General features: G+C 39.3%; 1 protein-coding gene and 1 long non-coding RNA gene across 2 annotated transcripts; one reads left to right on the plus strand and one right to left on the minus strand.

Moving 5' to 3' along the window:
- Window positions 1-1,124: 1,124 nt before the first annotated feature.
- On the minus strand, window positions 1,125-3,328 carry dlx6a (distal-less homeobox 6a). Its single transcript, XM_027012121.2, has 3 exons — window positions 2,882-3,328; window positions 2,097-2,290; window positions 1,125-1,822 (listed from the first exon to the last, which is right to left on the minus strand). The coding sequence occupies exons 1-3, from the start codon at window positions 3,186-3,188 to the stop codon at window positions 1,583-1,585; spliced, it is 741 nt and encodes a 246-aa protein (XP_026867922.1). The 5' UTR covers window positions 3,189-3,328; the 3' UTR covers window positions 1,125-1,582.
- Window positions 3,329-4,528: 1,200 nt separating this feature from the next.
- Window positions 4,529-14,002, plus strand: LOC118241891. The gene is made up of 2 exons (XR_004776406.1): window positions 4,529-4,630; window positions 13,535-14,002. It is a non-coding gene; the product is annotated as an uncharacterized LOC118241891 (long non-coding RNA).
- The last annotated feature ends 4,970 nt before the right edge of the window (window positions 14,003-18,972 follow it).

Here is an 18,972-nt window from a genome sequence, read left to right on the forward strand (position 1 = left end):
GGTTTATCTTTCTCACTTGATTAATCAACGTATTCAAATTGGCTTGTATTTTTAATACCAGTTACATCGATGTGAACTAGCTATATGGTAGCTACTTATATGTTTTATGCCACAACTTGCGTAAACTTGCGTAAACCCATGCGTGGACAAATAGGGCCTAGAGTGCAATGCTACGGGATTCATAAAACTGCTTCTATATGCCTATCAAACATCTAAATCAACCATCCCGACCCGCTGATCAGAGAAATTATTTTAAAAATCAAGCTCCATTTGTGCGGCTGGGGCATCCACGGTTTGACAGCTGCAGGGGCTTCTCCTCTCCCTATTCAACATTGTAATTTCAGATAATATCCCAAGCGTTCACTCTTCTCAGCAATTTGTACATGAATAACCGAATAATTTCGTCTTTTGTTTCGTCTTTGCTACCTCAAATCCAAATAAAGATGCCTTTCAGTATTAAAAGTGGTAGAAAATTACAGGTAATTATCTTTGACGGTAAAAACGCTGTAATCAGCGGGCTACATCAAAAATTACCCTAATTATGTCTGCATTTATGAGAATAGAAAAAAAAAAACTTCACTTGGATAAAACCCATAAATTGTCCCAAATATCTCCTTCATATTGAACGAGACTGCAGCTGGATGCTTTGTTCAGGATCGATCCTGTGGCGAATGGCATTCAGAATTTCGCAGATCAAGACAGGGAGAGAGGGGAAAAACATTTTGTCAATACTGTAATGATTGAGGCAGAGAATGACAAGATGGACAAGATGCAGTTCTATTTTATAGGAAAAACTCGTTGAGAGACGATCAACTCTGGTAAGCTACTTTGTTACTTCTTTAAATTTATATCGTATTATACTGCACGAATATACACTATACCGCAAAAAACCCAAAATGTTATTTTAAATATAACGATATAAACTATATATAGATATGCATATAAATAGAATAAAAATATATACATACATATACCATTTTTTCATGGTTTAATAGAGACGTGATTAACAATATAGGCTATATTAAGAATTAAACTGAAACTCGAATTAACGTACCCCCAATCCCTTCACATAATTATCGCCATTGGTTTACCGAAAAAAATCAAGGCCATTGCGCATTGTTTAAAGCCATGGTTTACTCCATTTATGACAAAACATAAAAAGTATTTTACAACTAAAATTGAACAACATATTTACATACAAATTGCTTTCTTTTGCATGGTGAAAAACATGTAATCATAACGCAAAGACGCAATTTTTAAGTTCATTTTGAATGTAACCCATGGAATATGTGAAAGGCGCCAGAATGTTTCGGTTTCCGTTTCTGCCCCATGCTGGTGATGTATGTGTTTGGTTAAAAGTCAACAGATACAATAGCAATTCCATTTGAGTTCGAACAGTTAGTTCCATTGCCACACGTGCGCCACATGAGATATCTTTGTTATCCATCAAAGAATCTTTCCACAGAAAGTGTCCTCGTCTGTATATTACCAGTGGCATTGTGTATCACGCTGACGGTCATCACTGCGCAGGTAGGACTAAAGGATTGTCAGCAAGGCCTCCGGCCTAGCCGTAATTAGCAGCCTATCTCTGCATGGAGTCCTGATGAGGCGAGGAGTACCAGTGTGAGTAACCAGGCATATAGCTGTTAGCAGACATGTTCACTCCTTTTGAGGACGCAGACACATCCCATATTGGAGGGATTGCTGGAGACCGCGGAGAGAGAGCAATGGAGACCGGCAAAGGGTCGCTCTCGTGAGGGTTGCTCCCCTGTTTCAGCAACTTCTTGAACTTTGATCTCTTGTTCTGAAACCAAATCTTTACCTGAAATATACATATTATAAAACAAATTAGTCATTTGTTTAGACGTAAAGTCATGAGCTTATAAGAGCACACTGGCAGAAAAGAGAATGTCCTGTGTAATGACAGAAAACACACACACACACACACAAATAAATATCAAGGTTGCACTGGCATTTTTCAAAATGTGATGTTGCTCTGCATCGATGTATTCTGTCCTTTAATAGCCTAAGGACGAAAAACATGGTAAGATATTCGGTATTAGTTTTCTGCGATTGTAAGCTCTGTCATATCTTACTTGTGTCTGTGTGAGCCCGAGTGAAGCGGCCAGCTCTGCGCGCTCGGGTAGTGCGAGGTACTGAGTTTGCTGGAATCGGTGATTTAATGCCTGAAGTTGCAAACTGGAATAAATCGTCCGTGGCTTCCGAATCTTTTTGCCTTTTCCGTTGAAACGTATCTCTCCATTTTCAATCACTGTTGTCTTCTGCTGTTCTGAAAAAGGAAATATTGTGTTGGTAGGAGAATATATTATTTTTAAATAGTCTAAGTTTTAAATAGAAATTGAGAACGTATTTTTAACCCAGTTTAAATTTAAAAAAAAGTATGCTACATTGCATGTTTTGTTGAATTCTGATGTATGAAAAGAATGCATGAAAAGTTACATTTACAACTTCTTTCAGACTGACGAAACTGCATGTAAGGCATTAAGAAGACAGAGTAAAGTAGGTGCTAATTATAATTCGCAGAGATGGGGAGATTCGCCAGTGTTTAACACACTAAATCCATTTCAGAGTCCACGACTGTCATTACAGCAGACATGAAAACGAAGACTAAACCCCATCGCTCTGCAGCAAAAAATGGACAAAGGAACAAAAGGCGCTCTCCAAAGCGCAAGATGCCTTAAATAAGAGCACAGAATGTCGTTAATCTAATTTATGCTCTCAGTAAGCGTACGGATTTAATTTGTGTCGTAAACAACCCACTTAACTAAACGCTTGCGCTAACGGCGCAAGATTTTTTTGCCTAATTAAACAATGAAAACAAATATGGTCTCGTGTCCATAGGAATTTAAATTCCGCTTACCTGTGGCGTCTAACCTTGTCTGTGCACCGGCGGTGTTACTGTGGTAGGACGGTAGGTATGGGCTGTGGTGAGGATGGCTCATATATGAGTACGGTAGCGACCTGTTGTAGGAATTTGTACCGGAATACGGAGAGTTATCGTGCTGGTGAGCGTGGGACCCGGAATGAAGACAGTGAAGTGGATAGTGGCTGGCGGCCATCGACGGGGAGCTCTGTTGTGAGTGCGACTGCTGACCAAACTCCATGAAAGCAGATTTCGACGAGTCCTGAGCCTCCAGACCGTCAGCCATCGTAGTCATGGTCATCATCAAATTTTCTGCCTTGAGAGTACTTACCCCCTGTCTCTCAAGTCCAACTGGGTGCCTTTGTAGTGCTCCTTTTTCCTTGTTTAGGAAATATTGCCTCGTTACTCCAAAATGAAATTTTTCCTCCTGTTTTTCTCACGCGGTATAGCGGAAGGTGGGCTTGAGTAAAGGCAGAGATTTTAAGGTGGATTCTGTTAAATTTGAGCCCTTGCTTCTAGACTTGATGCAGACACTACAAGTAAAATGGTTTGTCTCCAAAGGGCAGCGCCTTCCTATTGGTCATTCAACCTAACGTCATCAGTTCTCTGCTTAGCCGAGACTTTACAGCGAGTTAACCTATCTTAACAGATCCCACTGAAGCCATAACTATGTGCAGGATAATAATTGTGGGATATCCCTACGATATTCGCAAAACTTGAAAATATGGTTTTAGTGCCAGGAGATCTTAAATGGAACCTTCGGAAAAAACAATCAAAGACCAGCACCGTCTAAATTTGGTAAATTGATTAGGCTGCGCTAACGGCACAGAGAGGTGATATTTAGGTTATGTTAGAACAGTATTAAAGTTGCCACTATAATTTCACGAATTGTGTAGTCGTTCAAAGTCCTACGAATACTATAGGTTATTAAGAAAGTAATCCGAACAGTTTGATAATTTATTCGCATAAACCTATTAACATCGTAATTATTCGAACCATGGCAGCTATGCCGTAATTAAGTAAGTTATAATCCAACGTTCTGTCATTGGATGTCCCGGGTAACTGACAGCGTTTCCCAGTTGCAATCAGAAGCTCGTTACAGTTGAAAATATATGCAAATTACACGTGCAGTTAGTGGTTTGGCAAATCTCGATCACATTATAAACCGCGCTGTAAATATACAATACACCCCTGTTTTAATTTTCATCACAAATTATTTTTATTTTTGTGGTCAACACGTTATTTCATATTATAGCATTCGTCTGCTTTAAATGGTGGTGAAAACGCAATTATAGTCGCAATCGGTTACATCCAAATCCTGTTTGATTGCCCGTTACACTGTATTCAATTTACTTCAATAAAATTAAGAACAATTCGTCTGTAATGATTATGGACGAAGTTTATTTTTGGAGGTAGAATAAAAGTGGATATAGCATAAATTATCCTCTAATTATACGCCAGTGTGCCTCAATTATCCTCTTATCAAAAATGGTAGTCTAAATGCAGCGTTTAGTTTCAATTTTCTCCCTTTCTGTAACAAGAACTGGGTACCTTGCCATTATTGCCAGGGTTGTTATTTACTTTGCAGGATTTAAAAGTGCACAGCCGGCCTGGATAACCATTCTCCACTGTCGGGCTAGCAGAGACACAGGGGTAGTTGGTCGTAGTAACACTTGTATTGTTGGATTTCTGGTGAATACAACTTGCACAAAACATAGCTGGAATAATCTCTATACATTTCTGCAGGTAAGGGAAAACGTGTATATGATTTGTAAATTAAATGTAGACATTAATGATTTGAAAGTTTTGGTTGATGTAATTGCTTTGCTTGTTGTATATTACCCTAACCAGCTGATATATGATTGATTTTTTTTTAGAACCTATGGCTCACTAGCCTCTGTTAGGCATGAATGAACCGGTTTCATGATTCTGTCAAGCACGCGAGAGCGAAACCAGATCCATATAGGCCTATTGTCTAAACGACTTTGAATGGAACAAACTCTACTTTCAATTCTGCCTTCTTGCATGTACTTTAAAGGTTTAATAGTTCGAGACACTCTACATTTATTAGCTTATTATCGTTGCTTTTATATTTACATGTGTATTCTGCGAAAGATATTCTGCAGACAAGCGTTCCAAGAAGAACACCTTGTCAGGTGTGATGTAAAGGAAGCTTGCTTTAAACGTGTTGCACATTATTTCCAATGTCAGATAGAAAACACACAAAGCTGTTTCAATTAGCCAACAGCTGTATAGCCTTGTAGTTTGCATGAAATTGTATAGTAGAAACCCATATCGTTTTTCGGTTCACAGAAGTGGAATTGCTGCAGAAGACACATAACTTTGCTTTAATAAAATAACACATATGGGAAAACAGTGCGGCTAAACTAAACTGATGAATGTTTAATTAATATATGCTAGGCTTTAACAACCTAGAATGTAAGCTATTTGACTAATGTTTGACCTTCGAAACTAAATATGTGTAGAAGTAATAGCCGTAAATAAATAACTCCAGAAAATTTCTGAAATGTAGAAAATGAAAATCCACCTATTAGACCGTGGTAGATTCGGTTTTAAGCAGTTTCACTTTGTTACTAGTTCATTCAGGTCACAGTTTCCTGATGTTTTTTTGTGCTTCGTGACATAGGCCATTAATGAAATGGAAAGCAATATTAGGTAAAAGAGTGTTCTGGCTTAAATCTTCATATTTTCTGTCAATGTAGCGTATCTACTCCAAAAATAAATACGAATAATAACAACAGCAGCAACATGACAACCACCAATAAAAACAACAACCACATTAGCAACAATAACAACAGCAGATAATAATAATAATAATAATAATAATAATAATAATAATAATAATAATAATAATAAGAAGAAGAAGAAGAAGAAGAAGAAGAAGAAGAAGAAGAAGACGCGAGAGGACAGACATTTCTCTGTACTTGGGCGTGCGTGTGTGCGCACTCGCACTTGTGTGTCTCTGCATTTAATAGGCCTACATTATCTAAGCTACGTAGCCTATGATAATCATGTCTGAATCTTAACCCACAGCTTGTTCGAAACATTAATTTTCCTTAAAATGGCTTGGATGTTTGCCCTAAAAGCTACTCATTTGTTAGCATGGATAGACTGGATATGGTTTTTTTTGCGCGCTGTTTCAAGAGAGCTTCGGGCAATCGTGACTTGTGGGTGTAACAGAAACGGTTAGCTAATATGTGCCTCTTTAGAGTTCAAACCCATCGCCGGTATATGCGCATGCAAGCATCCATGAATTTCCAGTACTACAGCAAGAAGGAAGTGGCAAGGAAAAATGTAAGCAGATGGATAACATGCGCAGCTGTCGGAATTCTGTAAAGGGTCACCATAACACAAATAAGGGGAACAGCATCCAGAATCTGTCGTAACATCCAACTGACCCCGCCCATCGCAAGCTGAAACGTTTCTACTGCTTGTGATAATACACATGCTATATTAATAAAAGTGGATAAATATATATTTGAAATATTTTAAATAAGGCTCTTGTTCGTAGAATTAGATGTCCAGTAAAAAGACTAATTGCTTGTGTGACCAGGTAGGCTGGGCATCTCGTATCAGTACAGCAAAATATATACCCTACAAGGTAGGTCAGTAATATGCTGCTGCTGTTTACATGAGCTAAGTTCCTGTGTATATATTTTCTCAAACCAATTAACTGAATCAAGATTTTATTAATGAAATAATTAAATCATGGAATACTGGCCAGTAATAAAACTGTGCTCCCTGACAATTCAACCCTTCAACGTATAGTATCCCTAAATAATAATAAAAAAGCATAATTACAACAGTTATCCTAATTTACATTTGCCTTCTGTAGTCTGACGCGAAAATTCATTCGCCGCACGTAAACACGCGTGCGTTGAGTGAAGAAGACGGAAGGGGAGGCTCGCGCAAGGCGAATTAGGTCTCTAATGACAATCACAAACGAGATTGAGCTCAGGTCAAATAGCCTTTTTAGACGCTAAAGCTGCACTTTCGACATTAAGTATACATATATTTTAATGCACGACAATGGAAAGGTTTTATTTATTTATTTATTTATTTGTTTGTTTATTTATTTATTTATTTATTTATTTATTTATTTATTTATTTATTCATTCATTCATTCATATTTACATTTCTCATATTTTCAGTCCTTTATAAAGTCACTTAGCGATTCACGTTATGGGTATCTATTGCATAACGAATCAAAATTGTAAGTGGTCAGTAGCATGCCATGGCCTGTATTATCATTCATTCCCAGTTTATATTATTCTATATGTTTGAGATTTCAACAGCACATAGGACTTGCTTTGACGTTTCCAGTGGAGTTAGCAAACATGTTTTTCTTCTCATCTAAATGATCTTCGATGAAAAAGAAATGGCACATTACGTTCATTATATTCAATGCAAAACTTCACTGCACTGAAGGCCTACCTAAGCGTTATTTCTCGTTCATCTGAATTAAGGCGAATCTGCTGAAATATCTTTTATCTTTTGAGAATGTTGAACAAATGAGAACATTGGGATTTTTCGGGGTTCTTTTTCGACTTAATAGAAGGCATTATTAGGTCTGACAGCACACAGCTCAGGTCTGGAGGAGAGGATTTTGTAGAGAGATGACAGACAGGAAGGCTAGCAATCATAGGCTTTTTTTTATCCGAATGTACTGTTCGATGCCGTTTATCCTTGATGATAGAAAATTGCTCTGTTGCCAGGACGCGGCTGCTGAAATCGAGGGCAAGAGCAACATTTCCATTTTCCAGTTTGAAAGCCATTGAAATGAATTAGTAAAATGAAAAAAAAAAACCAAAAAAAAAAACCCCGCGGTAAACAAAAGGGGACAAACAAAGATACCTTTTTTTTTTTTTTGCGCCGAGCCCCCTTTCATTTAGTAATTTTTCGTTTGCGTCTGTTCCGAGGCATTGAGTAAAATACTTGCAAATAGAATATCCCCATGATGTTTGTCAGAGGAGATTATTTGTTTTCAATATGTTTATTATTTACAGACGAGTGTTATCAATCTTTGGTTGCTTCTCAATTAAGATGCTGTTTCATACTTGTTATATAATGTTCATAATATTTAAAGTGTCCAAATTCTCCCCCCTGTTAAAAAGTGAGACATGAGTGAGGTACGTTTTTTAAAATGCGTATAAGTAGTCAATGTATACTTCATATTTGATCACTTCCGTGACAAATGGCATGTCTCTAGAGAGTGCTGGCAATAATTCTGGCTAACGTATAATGCCCCTAAGAGGAGTTAGTCAGGCTACAGCGTGTTTTGACAGTTTGAAAACACACCCGAGTGAATAGTGGGTTTGCATGTCATCACAGACACATGCTTTATTGTTATTTGGGCGTGCACTGGTCGAGTACAAAGTGTGTTTTGGTAAACATTCGCGTGTAAGAGTTGCTGTAGATTCTTGCAGGAAATATAAAAATATTTTTTCATGGTGTTATACAGGTAAAAATTATTTTAAACAACATCCTCTAATAAACTATAAAATTAGTAGAAGCGAAATGCAAAGTTTCAAATTTCATTTGAGCAGCTTGTGTAGCTATTGATATCGGTCGTCGATTATTATTATTATTATGATTATTATTATTATTATTATTATTATTATTATGCATGCTTTCTTCGTCATGAGGCTTACTAGACTACAAACAATGGACACAATTAGAAAACCCATAGGATCGTAGGATAAAGATTTATCTGGTAATTAAGCATGTTGTCATGTGGACATCTGTTCGAAGATACGTACCAATTATTTTAACCTTGAAAAACGGGAGAAATCTGGCGCTCGTTTACTATTCAGGGGAAATCCCGTTGCTTTCAAAAAAAAAATCATGAGGGTTTAGATAGGCAGGTAGCTATTACCCTCCTTCACGCTTGCTTCGGTCCACGTGCCCTAGAGGGCAACCCTTATTAGCAATAGATTTCTGGATTTGTAATTTTCCCTAGCCGGCAACTAACAAACCTACTGTCACCGTCGTCAATTCGTGTAACATCCACTCGTCTATAGCAGTTGTTTTTTGGCCATGGCCACTTGGATTTTTCGCAGCAATTATTAATTGATGGCAAAATTGGTTTCTTGTTAAATGCTTGATTGGTCAACACAAGAAGCATTCATTACTTGGTTAGAGTTTTGATACCAAAAAAGGGAAAATGATCATATATGTCTGGCAATCTTATTTAAGGAACAAAACTCATGTTATTTAAGTTCACAATTTAAATCTAGAATTTATTTAGTTGACACTGTATAGATTTTATTATAATTTGTCATTTGCAAAGACTCAGATGTGCTACAGTTTTGGTGGGTGTCCTTAAATTTTTCAGTTTCATCATAGTAAGCCTGAAGAAACACCTGCAAATCAGTATATATAACTTATTCTTTTCTGAACACAAAGGTATTTGCTAGGCTCAAATTGCGTGTGAATGAACAAGACGTTGCCCTCACCTCAATTTCTGGGACTTAATAAGGCAAAAACACAAACAATGAAGAGCACAGAACAATCGTACTCTTGAAACTCAAGACCGGCGTGTTCGATGAGGCGGAAAAATGCGAAAAAACAAGTCACACCTGGTGTACCGCTTCGTGCCTTCTGAATTCATTCTATTTCCAGGGATCTCATGAACAAGTCGCTATTTCCCAGGCGACTGCTGAGGACTTTATGATCATAAATACTAAGGTACAGACACTAATAAGACACCCACTCCAGAGTTAGATAAGCAAAGATACAAATGAAACATATAGTTTCTTGATTGTTTTGGCTGTGTCAGTGAAGCATTTTAGATGAAAGGTGAGGAATGACAGTTTTTTTCAAATAAAAGCCTGTTACACAAGGAACTAATATTTCTAAAGCCATGATTTTTGTATTTGATTCCCATGCCTTTAGATTTTTCAGGCCTGCTTTAATCACAGTGTTACATGTACATATATGTAATCTGCCAAGATGTTTTCACATCTTGTTGATAAAATTATGATGTAGATAAAGCAAAAATGACACTAGCCAAGATATTTGTAGTTCAATAGCTTAATTAGTTATACTACTTTTAGTATAACTTACTAAATCCAAAATATAAGGCTCTGATCGACTGACCTTAGCAAAAGTAAATAAAATGTAAGTAGTAAATAAGTAAGACCTGGTACATGATACTTAGGTCTGGATTTATTAAGATTGCTTGTTCGTTTCCCTCTGTGGTGTGAAAGTTTTTTTGTGAATTAGTCAACATAACCTAAAACATATCATTACACAAATCTCAAGATCCTAGCATAAGAGAAGACTAGGGAGGGGTAATATGAAAATGCTGGATACTAATCTATGGTTTAAATATTTTCACAAATTAGATGATACAATTTAGATGGTCATTTGGTGAGATAACTGTTATAAGGCATATCATTTCACATTTATTAGTGCTTTTCAAACAAATGTGCCGAAGCTCTTATTTTCATTAGCCTTAAATGCCATTTCAATTCAAGGGTTTTAGGCTGTGTCCATTTCACCAAAATGCAAGCAAGCAATCACACTGATAACCACCCTTGGAAATGCATCCACTAAAGAGCTTATTCAATCAATACAAGGAGAGGGTGTTCATATAAATAATGAAAACAAGGCAAAGAGATTTTCCAAGATGTGACTTGTAGCCAAGGAACAACATCTAGCTTTGCTCACAGTGTAGGATAAACCAATGCTGCAGCTACATCAGCATAATGAGACAAGCACATTCGCCTGCTTGAGTATCTGGGTATACATTTCATCTGCAAGTGTGTTTGTGTATGTGCATGCTGTGTGTGTGTGATTTTGAAGGTAGAGTGCTGCAGTCGCAGCTGGATGGAGGAGTGGTGATGGAGGTCAAAAGAAGCGTTATGCGGGTCTTATTCTGGATCGAAATAGATTAGATTTGATCACAGTACACTGTGGACATGTGGCTAGAGTGGCATAAAGTGAGTGGAGATCTGTCTGTCACTATGGACCACATGCATTTCTTGACTAGTTGACTGCTATTCCAAGAATTTTTAAAAAAGGGGGTCAAAACCACAAAGGTCTATGGATTGCTGTGCCTTATCTCTCTTTGTGGTTTGTTCCTTAGTCAGATTTGTGTTTATGTACAGTCCTACAGAAGATATCTTTCAACTGTTGTCACAGGTGATGGAGAACCACTTCAAAATAAATTCAGTGGTCTAGCTCTAGGGCTTAAGCTTTGATGCATCACAGGTTCTGAGGTTGCACTCGCAGTTGTGTATTAAACTACAGGAGAATTCACCAAGCCACCAAATCTACGTGTTCCATGGATGAAATGGTAGTGCTTTTTGAATAAAATTCAAAATTCTTCAAATTCTTTAGGGGCAAGCTTGTGTGGGTGCTGCATAGATGTACTCTTGCATGTTGCCTGACATGCTTATTTTAAAAATATGACAAGACAAGACATTTAGCAAATTCATGTCATTGGCCTATGACTTTTAATAACAAAGTATTTACACATTGTAACTGCTCACAAAAGCCTACATAAAACGATGCCACCACATCTGTCTGAGAAGAAACATTTTAGAATTCTATTGACTGAATATGATGGCTTCATCACCAGCACACATCCACCCACCTCACTGACAGTGACGTTCATCTATGTCTCCCACCCCCTCCTCCCCGCTGCCGGTCGGATTCTACAGCTGCAGTGAGTAAGAAATGACCGGGGAATTGGCCTCTGGGAGAGCAGCAAGCCATCCTGGTGCTATTAGGCTCGTGGCTAATAATAGGTGTTTCAGTCCGGGGGAAGATCAATCAGAGGGAATCATAGGGAATGTTCTGAGGAGCACTTTTACACATCTGTCCAGATGGATGAAATTACACTTGTCTGTTTTTAGTTGCGTTACTCCTAAATTGGTTGTCTACTTTTTTTCCTTTCTCTCCAGCTCTTGCCCCTCATTCATGTGTCAGTGGTCTGCTAAAAGGATTCAGCACTAAACTCCATGTCATCTCAGACTTTTTCTCCTTACCCATGCACCTCTCTGCACACATTCATCTTATTTACTCGCTTGCATCTGAACAAGAGATGACTAATGTCTCCAAATATACATATAAGAGTATAAGACGTTGATTGAAAATTAGTGGATGAAAACCTTCTTGCATGTTTTTCCAATTATTATTTATTGTCAGCCTATCCAGTTAGCTAAATTGGATAGGCTGACAATATCAAATATGCTGTTATGAGTACCATAAATATGACTATCAATTAAAGCATTATATGTCACCTAAACACCTTTGTATTTTTAAATATACATACTTCTTAATCATGATTAGTAATTTAGCATTGCTCTATAAATTCTTTGCAGTGTTTAAATTGTTTCAGCATATGAATATGTTATATGAATATGTTATATAATATACAGCACTATTCATATGCAAATATTATAAAGAACTATAAATGCTTTTATTGTAAATTTGAAGTATAGTCACCAATGCCATGGCAAAGATATCTGTAAGTGATATCTAGCTGTTTTGGCCTACAGTAGCCTGGATGATTTTAGAGTGGGTGAGTGTGCCGGGCTGTGGAGGTAACCACATGTTGGTCAGACCACCTGTGATTCAGTGCCGCCAGTTAACTGGTATGAAGTGTCAGTCAAAGAGGGCTGTGTGGAGACCGAGAGGGGTCATTTACAGAGTAAGAAAAAGCTGCATGCATCTATGATTTCGACCAGGTGGCTGACAGCTTGAAATGCTATATGTTTTAGAGTGACACTGTGGCAAGTTGTGTTTGGAATGGCTTTTTCAGTGATGGCCTTCTGAGCTTTATATTTAGTCGGAGGAATGATATCATTCCAAGCGAGGCAGCAAGGCTGATTTGCTTGTAGTCTGAAATCCTGTAAGTAAGTATCTCTGACACAGTCACAATATGGTGCTCAGAGAAATTACCACTCAAAGGCACTCAGTAAGATGTTTTTTTATCAGTGAAAATGAATACTGTACATCATTGTTGTTCCTTTGCCACTAGGGAGCCTGATTTGAGATGTTCTTCTATTGGTGATTGCTCAACATTGAGAGATATTTCAAGGACTGAGAGAGCTGTCTGAGGAGAAGTCTTTTCAAAGAGGAAAGCACGATGACCAGTGGAAGGAAATCAAGGCTCCCCAATGTGTCGCCTTAGCAACGGATGAAATTAGCATTGACTTCAGAGCAAGCCCACAAAACTAGCTTTCTGGGTATTTTTAAGGCTTGAAAAGTGACAATCAAAGTGGATCTAAATAAATGTTCCCGGTTCCATTTATATTGAAATTAACTTCTTATTTTCTGCTGGTAGAGCACACAAAGTCTTAATGTATGTATTTGGCTCATTTTACTGTGTAGTGCATTTTGCCTGTGAGGCCCCCTTACTCATGCTTGCCTCCCACTGCGGTAAACAGATCGCATCTATGACAGTGAATGCATTTCAGAGCGCTCCCAACGTGACACTGGCTCCCTCATTCCCTGAGATGAAATTCAGCTCTCATGATTGCCAACACACATAATGATAGCGTATCCCAGAGTCGCAGAGGTGTCCCACTGATGCACCAACACTCTTTTTTCTCTCTCTCTCTTTCTCTCTCTGTCTCTCTCTCCCTCTTTCTCCCTCTCTCTTTTTCTGTCACATTGCAGGAAATTCAGAAGCATCCGCCCCAGAGCACCCGCCAGCTAAGCCCATCAGAAGCTGTTGTTCGTAGCAATGAAGTGCAGATTGTATGCTCCAAGGCATGGAGCAGCTCACTGGGCTCTCTCATCACAAGAAAGCCCCAGGAATACATTAAAAGGTAATGAGAGATCAGTCAGAAGAGGGTCATGCAGGGGCACTGCTTGGCATCGTGGTGCTGGAGAGAGCTTTCAGCATGATGGGCTTGTCATCTCTGTTGAGGAGCCAGAAGGGGTGGAGTTCAACAATGTTGCTCATGGCAACAGTTTCTAAGCCTTGCTTCTTGTTGATGTGGTTATTTGTAAATCAACACTGCATGCATGAGATTAGCAAGGCCAATATACAATGAAGCTCTCATGTATTTATGTAACATGTATGTACTTGTACTATGTAAAATGCGTCCTAAAATTAATTTGAATAAACATTTTAATCAGGTCTATGCAGTGTCATTTACTCTGTTGTAATTGTGGTGAACTAGAGAATAATAATAAGAATTATTGACTACATACAACAGGATTTCAATTTGTCTTTGATGCAACAATTTTAGCTAAATAATCAGCTGATGATTATACCCCTAAGAGATTAAACAACTCCAAATATTTCTGCTAAGGCACTATCAATCCCCCTGCACACCATGCTCTGCCATATGGCTACTGATGAGGGCAATGTGGATTCACCTAATGGAATGCCATGGCAACAACACCTGGCAACAGCTCATCCAACCTCTTACACCCCTCCCTTACCCCCACTGAAAATGCTGGAACATATTTCAGTGAGACAAAAAACCCTATGAACAAATCATGGGAGCCAGCCAGTCTAAATAAAGTGTGGTTTATGAGTTGACCAGGATAAATCTTTTTTCTTACTTTCATTTTTATTTAAAGTGTGCTGTACAAAAATTGCTGCCAACATTTTTTTTTCTACCATACAGTTATAATACGAAGCCATTTCTTCCCTTTCTCGTACTAAGGGACTCAGTCAATAAGTGGCTGCCTGTAGCCTGGTAGTCTACAGCTGCTGGAGATGGGAACAAGCCACACACGCCAAAACAAACACATGCTCCTTGCAATTTGTCAACTTGGATAGTCCAATAATACTTTTACTGGGCTTCTGTGCAAAATAAACATTTTGTGTTCATGTCATGTTTCATTCTTGATATTAATCACCAGAAAGACTTAATTTACATCATCTGCAAAATTATCGTTTAATTTTCATCTGGATTATAAATGTAACAGATGTAGTGTTACTCTACAATGACTCTGAGAAACAAAAAGCACATTTCTACCTACATTTAGTATAGGCATCATTCCAATAATGCAGAATCATAAACTCATTCAGTGAAAGAATAGTTCAGAGATAAGGTAGAACAAGGTAAATATCAAGCTGCTGTTTCACTACTACAAGCAACAGGCTTCCACTAAAGGATCAAGTCGAGCTTTAATCAACAAAAACAATGAGAAGAGCTCAACAGTGATTTTCTGGACACATAAATAAACCAACTATCAAGGGCTGGCTTGCAGTTAGTGATTAGCAGGCAGGTCAGCATTATGATTTGGTCAAACCCTCATTTCTCATGTCACACACACTCTGGCAACAACCACAAACTCAATTTTGTCCCTTAAAACACACATACAGAGCAGTGGGTTGCTATTGCTAAAAGTGTTGCCTTGAAAGTATTGCTTATGCTAATTCAACCTGAAGTGAACATGCTGTTTTTATCATGCTGACCTATCATTGTGGAGACTGGAAGGGATCAGCACACAGCAGCTCAAAATCAGACTTCTCCACAGTCAAGAATCAATACTGTCGACAAATGAACTGGGGATGTGAATGAAAACTAATTCTGACTATTTAAAAATCAGAGGATCATATGTGAAAAAAGTCAGTCTACCTGGCCAAATTTCAGAGTATGGGCTACATAAAGGGGGTGAAAACATAAACAGGGACCTTAGTTCTTAGTTCTTTTTGGCCATGTTCAAATATTTAAAGCATTTAATTAGCAAATGCAAGATTCTCTTCTACACTAATGAATACTGTGATGAATTGGGGTTGTACTGATATATGAAATTTTAAACATTAGCTTGAAGGTGTTCAGTGATTAATTGTGCTAAGTAAGTCATAACTTGTTTTTCTTAGTGGGTTTAAATATCCTAATGAACATAACAAAAGTGAGCTGTCCAATCCACATTATGGAAGTAAAAATGCATCTGCATAATATCTGGGCATTGTGGCACTCAATCAAGAGCCTGACAATGGTGCCCATTTTGCATGCACTCCGTTTGTCTATCAGTGCCCTTGTAAAATGCTCAGATTAAAAAAGCAAATGAGCTATTTACTAGTCACTGCCTATTGGAAATGGTTTCCTTTTAAGACGACCATAACTGTAGTTGCACAAGCTCCCAGTAAAGCGATAAGGGTACAACGAGGAGAAAGGAGCAGGCTGCGTAGCCTGGCTGAGTGGGGGGCTGCAGTGCTGTCAGGGATGGAGTGTGACTGCAGGGAGGTGGGAGGAGAGCCTGGAGGAGAGGTGAGCCAGAGGCTGCAGGAGCCCAGAGCCCCTTTCAGGGCTGCATGGTGCAAAGCTGTTAATGAGCATTGCAAAGCTCTTAAACATAATGATCTGGACTTCTTTCCCTGGCTAATGTCTATCACACGCCTCTTCCGTCCAGCCCCAGCAGCCTGCCCACAGCTTACACATCCAGGAAGAGGATGGCCCATTGGATGGGGGTGGAGTAACGGGAGGGGTGATTGGTGGAAATGCGGCCATACTAATTTGGTGTTAAACTCATCATGAAGTATCGATACTGTACAAGGTGAAATATTTATAATGTGTGTGATAATTACTACTTTTGTGATTGAGGAAGGCAGGACTTATCAGTGCACTGAATTATTCAGACGCATTGTGAAGCAAAGCCCAAACAAGGGACCTTTCTGGGACTATGATTAATTAGCTTTCAGCCTAAAATCAAACAAGCTGCCACTTATATAACCATCTAAAAAATGGGCCCAATAAATTATCACACATTAGCAGATATAGTAAACACAAATGTAATTTGTTTCTTATAGGAAACTGGACAGCAAGTGCTAGAGGACAAATGCTACTCTGTTGACTTGATTACTACAAATAAATACTGACAACATAAGATGGAGAAGGAAACCCCTTTTGTGTGAACGTTTGCAGTGATGAATCAGGCAGGTGACATTACTCCTACTGCTCACTTGCCTGCCAACACTTTGTTGTGGTGGCTGGACATGCATTCATGACAAGCCAGTTCTGAACAGCCCTAATAAATATCCCTCTCTGTGCCTACTTTGAGGTAGCTTAATTAACCATGTGTTGCACGTTCTCCCCAATGACATATGTCCCAAGGAGAGCCAAAAATAACAACGCAGCGGGTGGAGGGTTGTGTCTATGTGTGTGTGTTTTCCAGGGGGATTACGTGTTAGCTGAGAGCAGGTTTGGAGCATATTTAAGCACACTGCATATGCATTAAAGGCTGTGTAGTCTCTCCCACAGGAGTGCTTTGGAGGCTCTTGCCAGTGGCAGGAGAGAGAGAGACAGCCTGTGCGGCTGTGCTACGGTGAGCATACACAGCCACCTGTGGCTGGAAATGCCTCTCTCACATGTGCAGGCCTGACAGGGCATCTGTCAACATGGGCCAGAGCAGCGCTGAGCTGATCCATTAGCATTAACAAGCAGGCCACACCAGGCGCTGAGGAAACGGGCAATAAGTTAGTATGCAGGATCTGGTTCTGGAGGTGGCCTTTGCAAGAGAATGTAATCAAGCCCCTGTCCTCCCGCCCCCATGCACCCACCTGTATCAAGCCTTAGACACTTGCTCAAGTCCCCCAAACCCACCCCTTCTTGTCCCACTCTCAGTACTAATTGCTAATCAAATTTCTGTTGAACATGGAATGTCTGCTGTGACATGATGCATTACCACAACAGCACCTGGATCCCTCATGCCAAGAAGGAGACAGTGTCTCATAACAGGACCACACCAGTCCTCTCCATCACTTTGGTCATAAAGAGCTTCCCAAATACTAGCTAATGGGTGAGCACAGAGCTTCTGGGGTAGGAGTGTCGGAACTGAAGGCACAGCGGAGGACAATGGATGAAAGGAGCTGTCAGTGCGAGCAGGAGAAGAAAAGAAAGCATGAGGGAGCCCAAGAGCGGTGGGAGGGGTGTGCACGGATGGCATGACAAAGCCAGGAGGTGACAGTCGAGGAGGCGGGCGGACACGAGGTGAATGGAAGAGTCCTCAGAGAGCAGCACGAGGCTCCCCCTTGACCTCCCTCTCAGCCCTGGATCTAAAAATGACATTAGAGAGGGGAAGTTTGACTCTGCCTTTCATGTGTCTGAAATAATGCCTGCACCACTCTTGCTTGTCATGAACGGACAATGCATCCAGTGAGACATCAGACAATGCCTATTTGAGTCATATATTCAATTGTTTATTGTCTTCGTTCTGACATGTACATCTTGGATAGTTTTAGGCAGAATACTAAACTGATTTGCCAGTCTGGATTAAAAAAACACAGCTTTATTTCATAGGTTCAACTAAAAAATTATCCAAACTTGAACCAATAAAAGAGAAACAGATGATGCAAATGATAACAAATATCCATGTCAACCTGTTGTAAGTGATTTCTAAGAGAAATGGTAGTAGGACTCCACACAGCAATGTCAACAAATTCTGCAGTTGCTTATTTGGGGTTTTGCCTCCAGAGCTGGAATTTTGGCTGGCTCCGTGTCACCCACACTGTTTCTTCACTAATCCTAAACAGATTTGCTCCCGCCACCAGAAAGGACAGTGCCTGGGTGTCTCTGTGGTGTTCTCCACAGACTCCATTAATAGGCTACACATGTTGATAAGTTATGGTATAGATTAGTTCCAACGTATGTGGTCCTTGGTGGAATGGCTGATGGCATTTAGTGACACATTTTAACACGGAAAGGATCTAATGCCTTGGTGTCCTCACTACCAGACACATGAAGAGTGCGTTATTGTGTGTCCTTACCCAACCAGATGCTGCTCAGCGACTTTTTCAATCCAACAAAAAGTCAAACTTATTATCACAGTTTATTTTATAAATAAATTATAGGAATAGGAAAAACAAGGTGTTGGTTTTATTTTTGAAATCGTTTGAGCCATGCATTAAGGATGGAAGGATGCAACATGTGCCAGAATGAGAGAAATGAGAAATAAGGAGTTTTTCATACAAAAACCTGGTGGTGTTGTGTAAATGTAAAAGCTCGCAGTGCTGTGTGTCTGCATGTGATCAAGAGGAGGTCGAGGTTCAGCTCTCTCCTTGCATGCAAGCCACGTACAGGCCATGCTGGATGAGTTGCCCAATGGGCAACAAAGAGAGAAAAGTGACCAAAATTGCCAAAGAATCCTGGGTC

This window comes from Electrophorus electricus, chromosome 8, assembly GCF_013358815.1.
Source record: "Electrophorus electricus isolate fEleEle1 chromosome 8, fEleEle1.pri, whole genome shotgun sequence".
NCBI classification, from domain to species: Eukaryota; Metazoa; Chordata; class Actinopteri; order Gymnotiformes; family Gymnotidae; genus Electrophorus; species Electrophorus electricus.

Excerpts from the sequence above, each read along its gene's own strand:
- dlx6a (XM_027012121.2), bottom strand. The coding sequence starts at position 3,188 with ATGATGACCATGACTACGATGGCTGACGGTCTGGAGGCTCAGGACTCG. Across the intron at positions 2,291-2,881 it reads GACAAGGTTAGACGCCACAG|AACAGCAGAAGACAACAGTG; the intron begins GTAAGCGGAATT and ends TTCCTTTTTCAG. Across the intron at positions 1,823-2,096 it reads TCGGGCTCACACAGACACAA|GTAAAGATTTGGTTTCAGAA; the intron begins GTAAGATATGAC and ends TGTATATTTCAG.